The sequence below is a fragment of the Terrapene carolina genome, unplaced genomic scaffold, assembly GCF_002925995.2.
Source record: "Terrapene carolina triunguis isolate 2854851 unplaced genomic scaffold, T_m_triunguis-2.0 Scaffold85, whole genome shotgun sequence".
NCBI lineage: Eukaryota > Metazoa > Chordata > Testudines > Emydidae > Terrapene > Terrapene triunguis.
The window spans coordinates 33,285,372-33,298,356 of NW_020664436.1; the positions used below are offsets into that span (position 1 = coordinate 33,285,372).

The window sequence follows — 12,985 nt, forward strand, 5'->3', positions numbered from 1 at the left end:
ATGAGAAACACACAAAGACCCTCCCCCTTCCTTATGCAGCTTGCACGAGAGTCTGTCACAACTGAGTCCCTGCACTAGGGGATGGGGTGGGACTACTTGCCTGGTGTGCCCAAAGGGGTGGGGCGGAGAGGGAAGGAGGTGGGGTCACAGTCCTGCGCTCTCCAGGCCAGCCCACAGAGGAATCAGAATGCATCAGGTGGAAGAACAGGCTTCATCATCCTAACAGATAATACAGTCCAGGTGGTCCCCTTGTGTATGCTGAGCCACATGGGGAGGGATTGTGCTTCTCTGAAGTACAATCCCTCTCCAAGATCCCTATAGGGCAGTTGTGCTATGCACTATTCCCTAATTCAGGCCTGTGGTATTGCCATAATTTCTCTATATTATTCAGTATAGGAAATCAGAAGTATTATTGTCTCATAATCTCCCTTAACAAGCAAGGCCATATTTGATTGATGACTCTCCACTACCTATAAAGTTTAGTACACTGAATTCAGAATGCAAACTGCTGCTGAATTAGATCTTATTACTGACATATTACCTCTCTAACTACTTAGTTTTCAGTCTTAGTGGGGGCTTTATATTTTCTCTTTATTTTTTCCACTGAAGACTGCTGCCAGACTCTCTTTGGGATTCACACTCTTCTAGGGCTTGATCCTGCTCCAGTGAAGTCAATGGGAGATTTTTCTCTCTCTCCCGCCAACTTGCCCTTCTATTCCATGGATATCTCATGGCTAGCTCTGCTCTGGTTATCTTTTCCCTACAGATCTCCATCAAGCTCACTTTGTGAGGGACATGTATCTACCTGTCTTGAATCTATCTGTTCCTGAGTATAATTAGCAATAGATTGTTCCAGTAATTGTTTCAATACTGAAGTCTTTCTACTGGAAAAGTGTCCTGTTTGTCCCATCTCTCTGATTACTATCACTTTCCTTCATTCAGATATTTTTGTTTCCAAGGTCAGAAATCTTGGAGACATCCTAACCCCCAAATTATTTTTTCCTCTCACTTCCCCCTTTAAATCTGTGTATCACCACGTCTGGAACAATGCCAGAATTTGTCCTGTCCCTGACCCTAGCCTGGGCTGCAAGTTATAACCTTTATTCATGCCTTAATTACTTCCCACCTCAACTACAGCAACTCCTTCTTCTCTCAACTTTAGGTGATCCTGAATTCTATGGCCAGACTACTCTTTCACTCTATGAAGCAGTACTATGTCATTTTCAATTTCATCATTTACGCTGGCTTGTCTTCTTTGTTTCCAGTATTACCCATGGACCTGTGCCATCCTACCACATAGATTTAACACCAACATACTCTACCCCCACTCACTCTCCTCATCTAGTCCTGACCTCTGTCTTCTTCCTTTAATTCTCTTAAATTTGGAGTGGCTACCTCAGCGCAATTGAATCTTGTCCTCAAGCACCTTCCCCTTTTTTTCCCTTTAGGTTATAATTGACACATTTGTGGCTTTCTCTAACATGTTGTGGTGCTAAAGATTAAGGAAACTAAAGGAAAATAAATGTATACACTAGCGCAAATGGCATATGTTGACTCCGTGGTCACTCTTTTTTTCATTTTACAGTAAACTGAATTTCAAGGGTCAACTTTTATTTAAAAAGCGATCTACAACTGATTATATTTTAACCACTGTGCTAACTGAAGTCCCCCAACTCTGATTTAAACTCTGATAAACACCTGCCCTCAGGCAGGCCTCTGAGGATATCAAACAAAGAAGAGCAAACACTACCAGATCAGAAATGGACAGAGAATTATACCAGTGTAAGTGAGGTAGAACCAGTTTCACCAAATTTGCATTTTTTGCCAGAAACAAGTTTTGGCTGAATAATTTCACCCGGCTCTAGTAAAAAGTTTCTACAAACCCTTATATTCGATACACTCAAATGGTTTACAGAAAACTAAACAAATTTAACAGTTACTTGAGAACTTCAGTCCAATTCATTGCTGCCAAAGCTAGAAGTCATTTTGATCTTGTTTACAAGTTACCTTGCAGACATTGTTTGCCATGTAATGTGATTTTTTCCCCCAATATGTCTGTCTTGTCTATATGGGGACACTCAGGAAAATTAATCCGAATGATAAGTGAATTAGTTAAACTGCATTAAACCCCTGTGTGAACATGCTCATTCAGAATTAAAGTGGCCTTAATTCAGTTTAACATATTTCACTTTGGAAGTACAGTACAGCAGATCTGCTTGTTCCTGGCTGCAGTTAGGATTCTGTCCTGATCTCTCAGTGCAGAGAGACCATTACAATTCTTGAATTTCTATTATTAGTGGAATTATGTTCTATTCTTTTGATAGGGAATCTGCAGACTCTTTCAATTTAAACCTGTTCTTCAGTTTTCAGCACCCACAACTTCAGTTATCCATCCACACACTTAAAAAGCCGACAAGATCTCTGCATTCCATTCCATCTGGAAATTCTACAACCCACAGACAAGCAGCCGGCTCTTGATTTTCCAGCATTCTCCCCTGTGGTATTCCAATGATTTATTGCTTTACAGTCTGAATGTCATGATATGGTCAAAAATCTCATTTTTGTTGTCCACCTTTTTAAAGTTAATCTGTCCCCAGTACTTGAGTGAGCTCACCCTGTTTCCCACATTATTAACATGAGACGCCTGTTGATCCTGGCTGGCATCCATCAGTGCCAGGGATACTTTAATTTCAGTAGCATTTGAGTTAATTTGTTTAAAAATTGTCCAATACAGTTTTCGGAACTCACAAAAGGGCCTGCATCTTTGAAAATACTAAAATGAATCCCTAAAGTCAGGGTTTATTTTTGAATCAAAGAGCTTTAAATGCTAAGTAAATTGGGCCTCTCAGTACCCTCTGAGGTAACTTCTATACCAGATAGGGAAATTGAGGTACAGAGAGGTTAAAGTAACTTGCCCAAAATCACAGTGGCAGAGCTAGCAATAGAGCCCAGGAGCGTCCTAGCCACTAGACACACAACCTCCTGAACTAGCTGAGGCTCAACTAAGGATTAACCTCCAGAGTGCTAGGAACTTTGAAAGGACAGACTAATAGACATGCTGGGCCTTGTGCAGGTTTAAAGGTAGCCATGTGGGTGGGAGGAAATGACAGATATTTTAGGAGGTGGCAGGGAGGTCCCTGGAGTTCAGGACTAAGTCAAAAGGTCTCAGTAGCTCCCAGAAGTTTGTCCGCTATTGAAGTTTATGGTAGTTTCTGTTCTTCGCTTTCTGCTTTTTTTCCTGGAAATAATACTGCCTCAAGCCTGGTCCTAAAACCATCACACACTGTCAACTGAAGAACAGCCGGCCCTTTACTTATCCCTCTCTCTTCTTTGACCCAGCTGTTTTTTCCCAGTCTGTAAGAACAGTAAATCCTTCCCTCCTTCAATTATCAGCTACCTCCCTGAACTGATTTCCACCTCATGCACAACTCCTCTTCTCTTCCAATAGGACTAATCCCTGCTGTTAATGAAAATCACGTTTCTCTAGTCTGCTACCAGGGTTCTCTGGAGCATCTTATGGGATCCTGCTCTCTGCAGTGCTTCACAAAGGGCCTAGCAGAATAATTTCCACTGCAGCAGGAAGTTCGATAGCAGGGTATTAAAGGAGCCTGTTGAGAAAATGAGTGCTTCACAGAGCTACAGATAGGAACAGCTCTAGGTTTTATAGGACTCTATGCAGAGTAACTCATGTGGAGTCCCATCCAGCTCCCCCTTCCTTAATTTATTTACACCCTCTCCCATCTTTAGACAGTTTGGAGCTCCCTCCCCCTCAGGCTCTCCTGAGTTACTTGCATATTTGACTCCACAGCTTGAGGGGAGGCTCCCCCACCAACCCAACGTAGTCTGGAAGGCTACGAACCAATGCTGAAGTGCAATTTTTCCAAGAGAGAGGGCATTTAGGACATTTAGTGAATCTCTGCTAGTGTTGAAATCAGTCTGGAACATGGGTGAGCATAGGGGTGTGGCAGGCTGGCTAGAAGATTTTGTGTGGGTGTGGCTATGTCTGTGGAAAGGAGGAGCCCAACTGTAGCCACATAGATCTCATAGACCTAAGGTCAATGGTGGTTACTGGCATGTTAGACATTGTTAGGAATTAAAATAAAACAAAAATCCACAAACCCTTCTCCGTAAGTAAACATCAACAACAAAACCCAATCCTAAGGTGTGTCTAAAATGCAAAAACAATGAGAGAGGGATTTCTTTGATGAAACTGTAGAATGACAATATAACCCAGTTAACATTATTTGCGCCTGATTTTCTTCTCGCTTACACTGGTATAAATTAGGCATAGCTGCATTTATGCCAATACAACATTGTAACTGAGATTAGCATCAGGGCCTTGGCATTGAAGACACAGAATAGCAGTTATTTGCATTCTGCTCAGTGGCAAAAAGTAATTTTCCCCTCTGCTGAGACTCACGCCTTCTTGTCAGCTGTTGGAAATGGACAATGTCCACTTTGATTGCATTGGCCTCGTTAGCACTACAAAAGTAACTTCCTCCTTTGATATTCACCCCTTCTTGTCAACTGCTGATACTAGGACACTTCCACCTTAATTGAATTAGGCTCCTTAGCACTGACCCCCACTTGTGTTGTATCCACCAGGCAAGGTATTAACAAACTTCAACAGAACTTTATTTACAGTGGAAATCTCTTTACCAAGCTGTAGCTGCACACTCTGTAACTCTCACTCAGCCTCCTCAACTCCTCCCCCCTCCTTCCTGTTTCCTGTCCTTTCAGACTCCCAACAGCCAGTGCTCCCAGTTCTAATAATCACATGCAGCATCTAAACACCACAACTTGGTAAGGCAACTACCATCTTTTCATGTGCTGTAATATTTATACTGCTTTCTGTATTTTTCATGCCATGCATCTGATGAAGTGGGTTTTAGCCCACAAAAGCTTATGCCCAAATAAATGTGTTAGTCTCTAGGTGCCACAAGGACTCCTCGTTGTTTTTTGTATTTTTTCAGTAATGCTCTCCCTGCCTTTAGGTTAGCAAAACGAGACCTAACAATTTCAGAGCTAAAGCATGCCCTGTATGAGAGGAGAGTGCTTTCATCTTTTCCCAGCATCTAATACAAACATTTAAACATTATTTTGTAAGATCCTGAATTCAAGGTAATGTTTGAACATTTAGATCGTGGCAGAGTGGGTCACAGAACAGGGAGAATGATTAACTTAATTTGACTATCTTGTTTGTTTGATGCTGTCTAAGTCGACTGTGAGTCAATAAAACTGACACAGCATTAACACAGCTTTCAGCACAGAGCCAGCCTGTCCCAAAATGGGGATTAGCAAAGCCGTCTTTCTGTTACTTTTATTTCTATACACAGGTAAGGTTTCTTTATATTGCATTTTAATCAGTGAGATTCTGGCCAAACTTGCCAAATTTGGTGCTTGAAATTGGGTACCTAAATCCATATTTAGGCACCTAATTCAAAGGGCCTGATTTGCAGAGATGCTGAGCAACCACTGCTCCTAGAGAGGAAAATGGGAGCTGTGGTTGTGCAGCAACTCTGCAAATCAGGCCACTTTTATTTACTTGCCAAACTTTAGGCACCCAAGTCAGCAAACATTGACCTATATATTTAAAAGCGCAAATTAGTAATGTTCCTAGCCTTTAAAGGTCTATGTGAAAGCCACACAGCCCAGGGTCACTTATCTTCTCTCAAATCTATATTTATTGCTCCTTTATGAAGGCTCTCTGACAAAGCATGGCAGCTACAGAAAGGGGACCCTGCAGTCCTGACTACCTGCTGCTGCTAGTATTTGTTAGTATTAGAGAGGGGTTCAAACTGAAAAATTCAAATTCTATCTGGATTTCAGATGCCTTAAAGCAGTGCTGAAAGTGGCCTGAAAAAATGTATGTGGGAGGGAGCGGGGAAGGGAGTCTATCATAATCTGGGAGCAGCATTTTTGTTAAAAAAGTGCTTAAAGTGCACCCTTCGGTGACCTTGCTTGATTATTATTACTATTGTTATTGCCAGATCTGCGACCCCTGGGGGATCTCCCCCCTTTAAGCTCTGAAAATGTCCAGGAGTATTTGGGTTCAGAGATTAGGCTTTCCCATTAAAAGAGTAAGTGCTAGCCACAATATTTCTAGCCAGAGCCTAGTTCAGATTCTGAATTCCTTCAAAGCTCCAGAATCTCCTGATCTAAATTTTGGTTTAGTCCCCTCTATACTTAAAATAATTATTATGTATTATACACTATATTGTATATCCTTGTATATAATAGTATATATGTCTCATTTCCTGATTTATATGTTCTTCTGATTCAATGTAATGCACCACTAGGATACTCGCTAATTTTTGTGATTGTGTCGTACCATGCAGCCCTTAGAACGAATAACAACACTCAGATTGAGTTGTTTGCAACTTTGTCATACCACATTCAACAAGTGGTCGGTTAAACAAAGGATTTGGCAGCACTAAATGGTGTAAATCATGAAACTTCGGACATAGGCCCAGTGGTAGCAGAGATCTAACATATTTATCCTGCTCTTTGCTAAAGTCCCAGAAAAAATGATGAACCATCCTTCAATGTTTTTGTGTTGAACAAATGACAACAGATTTACCAGTGGCCAGATTTTCAGAGGTAATGAGCACCCACAAATCCCATGGAAGCCAATGGGAGCTGAAGGTACTCAGCACCTTTGAAAACTAGGCCAATACAGGCCTAATATAAAAGCTGTGTTAAGTCCATGGAAAGACTCCATGTGGGCTTTAGATCAGACCCGAGGTCTGTTTATTACATCAGTTACTATCAAATATCCCAAAGCTGTCTGATTTTGATTTATTTAGTGCAGTATTACAGATTTTGTTATTTTTTGTTTGTTTTTAAATCCAAAGTTTTTTTTAAAAAAGCAGAAACAAAAGAAAACATCCCCTGTAGCACGGAGATTTTAGTCTCTTCTGTGGCCAGCTTCTTAAAAGAGGCTTTCCTATTACTGATTTGTATGGGGCAATAAAGCATTTCAATAGATTGGAATTTAATCTTCAGTAGTCTAGACTCCATGAGATTAGTTCTTCAAAAGATAAAAACAAGAGGATTTATAAAATGCTAGACAATATGTTAAGCCTTTTAAAATACATATTTGTTTTATGAAGATCAGCAAATGCTATGGAGATTTTGAATAAGTACTCTGTGTGCTGTACAAATGAAACTTGACTCAGATATCAAAACCTGATGGCATTTCTTCCTGCAGACATTGTATATGTCTACATGAACTGCTGCAATAGCAGTTTTAAAAGTAAGGTTAACAATCAAGGCAATATGTCATATGATTATATAACAACTTTATCTTGATAGAGATCATATGGAAAGATAACAGAAGAAAACAGGGATGTGTTGTATGTGTGATTGTGTGGGAGTGAGGGATATAAAAGAAACAGCTGTTATAGTTACTTGTAAAAGGTATGAATAGATTCTAGCTAATGGAAGTTAGGATTTAGAAATATTACAGAGGGGCCCTTCTATAACAAAATATAGTAATTATTTGGTGTTAAAGCATATCTAAGTGAATTTAAATTCTAGTTTCTGAGTTGTCCTTACTGACATGAATACTCCCAACTGAAATCGAAGGGATTATTTATGTGAGTGAGGACTATTTATACGATTAGGGGTTTATAGGATTTTGTCCTCTGTTGGCAAGGTATTTAAGAAACATACTCAGTATTTGCCTTACTAATCTGTTCATGGGCCTTTCTCAAACTGCTGTAAATGTCAATCTTTGTTCCCTTTTCTGAATAAGAAAGTAACATCTTTTTAATGTTAGAGAATTCCACAGACTAAGAAAAAACTGCAGTAGGCACATGTCACAACTCAGTGCTGGGTGAATAAAAGCATCAACATTATTCACATACATTTTCATTGTTTTCTCATAGTAGTATTCTCTGTAGTGACACCATGAGGGAAAGGAAAAGAAAAAAAATCATATGTCTTTAAAAATTAATTTAATCTAATTTTAGACCATCAACACTGAATGCCTTAATCACAACCATATGGTTATTGCATGGTGTCACTATGGGGCAGAGGTAAGGTTGTTTGGATACCCTAGCGGAATATTTTCATACCTTAACATGTGCGGACATCTTTAAGTTTAACCTTTATCCTGAATTTTCAGGATTAGTAATGAATGTATCTGCGATGAGTACAACATCCCTATATTTTACCCTAAATTACTGATATATTCTCTCAATCTTACTTCTTCTTAATGCCATTTTTGTCTGGGAATACAGTAAAGAGTGGAATCAGCAAGATGTGTGTAGTACATCTAAGTAACTATGTGACCTTATTATTGTAACTCCTATCTGTTTTCCTAGTCCTGTCTGTCCTCCCTGTTCTTGTTCGTAACCATCACTTGCATCATGTCTACCATTAGATTGTATGCTCCTAGGGACAGGGACCACAAGCCAAAATCTGCCTTCAGCAACACCAGTGTAAATCCAGAGCAACTTTAATAATTTCTGTTGGGTCTCGATTTATATTGATAGGACTGAGAGAAGAATTTGCCTCTTTGTCTATTTTATTTGTCTGAAAGGCACCTAGCATGCTGTAGATGCTAAGTGATGATTAAGAATAATGTTGTATTGCAGGGTGATTATTGTAGAACTTGAATGAACAAAATCACTCCATTTTCAAGTTGTGCTGGGTAATGCCAGCAGAGGCCCACTATGGTCACAGGAATGTCTCTTTTCAGAATTAGGGCTCTGTGACTATTCTGCTTGAACTGTGTTTACCAAGGAGGTGTAGTCAGTCAAGTCGCTATTAGATTTGTGTCAAGTTTACCCTCACCATTAAGCAATAAATCCCATTTATAAAAGGGAAGATTCCTTTTTGGCTTTGGAATGGGTTATTGTTACTTCAGGCCCCCTGTAACTTGGCTTGTGTCAGTGATGACTAGGCTTTCCCTATTGACTGCTCACTGCGCTAGGCCAATCACTTTCCCTCTCTTGGGATGGACTGCACTATTTCCCCCCAAACAGTCTCAGACCACAGGGATCTTCAGTGCAACCAAGTTCATTAGAATCAGACAGAGAAAAATCATAATAAAATAATATAAATGGTATCAAAGCAGTCCTAGCATTACCTGTAAAAGCTAATTTAAACAGATACAGACCTGTAGGTAAGGAAAGAGAAATCAGATAATAAGGTACTCACGTATGTAGCATAATGCCTCGTGTGGCATCTTGTGATCTGTCAAAGTGACCACTGCTCTTACAGACAAGCTGTGGTCCAGCCTATCAGAGTCAAAAGATGCTTACCTTGTTGTGTACAACACTCATATTCTAGTCCCTTTGAACTGAGTAGGTATTAGATTGCATTAACTTTCCCCATAGAGTGCCTTGTTTGGGAAATTACTATTTGTACAGGTGTCCTCTCCTTGGGATGTTCGTTTCTCATACAACAGCCATTGTATGTTTCCAGTTCTATTCAGTATTTTTGGATTGTCCTCTCCTAAGTAGCTTGGGGGTCATCTGCATCCTGTCCCTTCTCAGCTTCATTTCTAAAGCTTCTTTGAATGCATGGAAGTATCACCCAGTCATATGTCTTTTCTTAGCTCAGGCCTTGTTTACACACAACTTGCACTGATTTAACTAAAGGAGTGTTTTTAAATGGATTTAGTTGAAGCAATGGGCCTTTCTCCTGCTCTCCTCCTCCCTCCCGAGAAAAAAAATCCATTTTCCATGTGCCCTTCCCAGGCAGTTGAGCATCTGGAAGTCATAAGGCTGCAAGGAGATGTACCATCTCAACCCGGTCATCGGTGTCCTTCATAGAATTTAGCAAGTAGAGGGGGGCGTGATCCGCGAAGAGTAAGAAGGAGTTCCCTAGTAGATAATAGTATAGGTCCTCTATGGTCCATTTCACAGCCAGGGCCTCTTTTTCAATCTCCTCCTGTAGGAATAGCTTCATACCCAGATACAATATTGAATGTTTCTCACCTCCTTCCTCTTGGGACAACATGGTCGCAAGACCTACTTCTGACATGTCCGTCTGAAGGATAAAAGGCTCTGAAAAATTGAGGTGGAAGAGAACTGGCCCCTGAGCTAGCCAGTTCTTCAGAGTTCTGAAGGCCCTGTCACATGCCTTTGTCCATTGCACCTTCCTGGGGTGGGTGCTTTTTACTAGGTCGGTAAGGCGGGGGTGCGACTATTGTGGCAAAGCCAGGTACAAACCCCCTATAATAGCCAGCCTGGCCTAGGAAATGTTGCACCTGCTTCTTGGTCGACATGGTCATACCATCGGTTAGTGCCTGGACCTTATCCACTGGGGTTTTCGCTGGCCCCACCCTATCGGGTACCCGAAGTATGTCACTTCTCTCTGCCCAAGGTGGCATTTAGCCAGATTTGCAGTAAACCTTCCCAAGGGCTTGAACAACCATGATGATGTGTTGTAAGTGGTCTTCCTGACTGTAGCTATAGATGACTATGTCATCAATATAGGCGTCCATGGGTCATGGGGCTGCAGCACCTTATTTGTCAGTCACTGAAAGGTGGCAGATGCTCTGTAGGCCAAAAGGCATAGTCACAAATTGATAGATGCTAAAGGGAGTAGGAAAGGCTGCCTTCTCCTGGGACACCTTTGCCATAGGGATTTGCCAGTATCCTATAGTCAAATCTAGCGTGGATATATACTCGGCGCTCCCCAGTCTCTCTAATAGCTCGTCCACCTGGGCATCGGATATGCATCAAATAGCAATATCGTGTTGACCTTTCTAAATTCTATGCAGAATTTCATTGAGCTGTTGGGTTTTGGCACCAGCACAATAAGGCTTCTTCACTCACTGTGGGACTTCTTGATGATCCTCCGTGTCAGCATAGCCTGGAGTTCTTCGTGGACCACCTCCCACCTTTTCTTTGGCAGAGGTCGATGAGTCTCCTGTACTTGCTACATCCTCCCTGGGAGGGCTGAGAACACTATGGGGAAGGCCTGAGTCAGTCGCAGTGTTTGGTCTTGCTGCCTTTGATTGAGCTCCGGCCCCATTGGCACAGCGGTTGGGTCTGTGGATGTCATGGCTTGAGGCCCCAGTTCTGGTTCTGGGGAATAAAGAGCTATCAGAAGGCCATCTTGAGTCTTCCAGGCCTTCAGTAGGTTGATGTGATAAATTTGCGTCTCCTTCCATCTCCCAGGCTGACGGATCTCATAATAAACTAGCCCTACTCTTCTTACCACTTCAAATGGCCCCTGCCACAGCGCCAATAGTTTTGACTCGGGCATTGGGAGTAACAACAAGCCCTGTCACCTGGTTTGAATGTTCGCAACTGTGTCCCCTTGTTGTTGGTCTGTTCCTGGGCCTTCAAGAGACCTTCAAGAGGTTTTCCTTAGCAAAGTCCCTTAGCATTTTCAGCTATTCTTGAAAATTGGAACATATATGACACTGAGCCCACCACCCCAGTCTCCTGTTCTTTCCAGGCCTCCCGGAGGAGGTCCAAAATCCCCCTGGGCTGTCTACACACAGAAGCTTGAAGGGCAAGAATCCTGTGGTGGTTTGGAGGACCTCCCAAATGACAAATAGCAATGATGGTAGCAGTCAGGCCCAGTGTCAAGTGTCCATGTTGACCAATTTCCTCAACATGGCCTACAGGGTCCCGTTGAATTGCTCCACCAGCCCATCTGTTTGCAGATGGTAGATGGAAGTCTTCAGGGCTCTGATCCTCCACAGTTTACACAATTCCTACATCAGTTTGGTCAAGAAGTTGGATCCTCGGTCCATCAGTATTTCCTTGGTATTCTGACCCTGGTGAAGACCTTCATGAGTTCGTTCACTATGGTGAGCATATTTGTTGTGTGTAGTGGGATGGCTTCAGGGTACTGTGTGGCATAGTCTACTATCACCAATAAATACCAGTACCCAGATGTGATCCTCTCAATGGGCCCCACTAAATCTTTTCCTACCCATTCCAAGGGTATGCCCGCCACTGGGAGCAGAATCAGAGGGGCCTTTGGCATCCCTTTGGGCCCTGCCAGCTGGCATTCAGGGCACATGACAAAAATCAAACACCGTTTCTGTAGATTCCCAGCCAGAAGAATCTAAGGGCCACCCTCTCCAGTGTCTTTTTTCACCCCAAGTACCTGGCATATGGCACTGAGTGGGTTAGGTGTAGAAACCTCCAGTGGAACTTCTTGACTCCCAGCAGCCATCGCCATGTTTCCTGGGTTTGGGGGTCTCATCACTCATCACTCGTTCCAAAGCTCAAAGTGGGGCCAGTGCTTTACTCATTGGGTTTTGCCCACCTCCCCATCAGAGACAGCTATCTGTTACCATGCCCAGCTCAGAGTCTGGTCCTCCCATTGTTCTTGCACAAAATCCTCATCTTCTGGTAGCCAATTGTGGCTTATTTCCTTGGGCGTCCCAGAGCTAGTGGGCTGCTGGGTTGGCACTGCTGGCTGGCGGGGCACTCCCAGGGGTCTTCCATTGTGTCTTGGCTCATAAGCCCCCTCATTTTCAGGCCTGGGTTGGTTTCTGAGGTGGGGCAGTCCCTGCTTCACTGCTTGAGGAGTCCCTCAAACCACTTCCAATCCCGCCCTAATGTTACTGGGTAGGCCAGGGTGTCTGCTAGGCTGACCTGGCAAGTCCCAGTGTAACTGCCTACCATCAGCTTCACTCTTGTTGCAGGGACTCATGTCCCTGTGAAAGGACTGGAGGTATGGCAGAGCACCTGATGTATCAGGGGACTCTACTAAGCTTGTCCGTACAATGGTTTGGCTACACCCTGAGTCTATCAGGCCGATCACTTCAGCTCTGTTGACCCATACTGGCAGCATCACCTTGGCCAGGCCCCGCCTACAAGCTCTGGTGTCTGCCATCCATGCCTGTCCATAGCTGCAGTCCATGAAGGGGCACTCTCGCCTAAAATGCCCTTCCTGTCCACACTTGAAGCAACTCCCTTTCGGGGTCACAGTCATCTGGCTCGTTCCTGGGGCCACGGGACCTCCTGGTGGGCACACCCCCCTCCGTGGTGACCATTCCGCCTCAGTG

At 42.8% G+C, this 12,985-nt stretch overlaps 1 protein-coding gene across 1 annotated transcript in view; it reads left to right on the forward strand.

The window, feature by feature from the left end:
* The first annotated feature begins 5,238 nt into the window (after positions 1–5,238).
* PLG (plasminogen) overlaps positions 5,239–12,985 on the forward strand; it is a 62,493-nt gene continuing 54,746 nt past the window's right edge. The window contains exon 1 of the mRNA XM_024195829.3: positions 5,239–5,336. Within this exon, the coding sequence (XP_024051597.2) occupies positions 5,288–5,336 (49 nt within the window). The 5' untranslated portion in view covers positions 5,239–5,287. The remainder of the gene's footprint in view (positions 5,337–12,985) is intronic.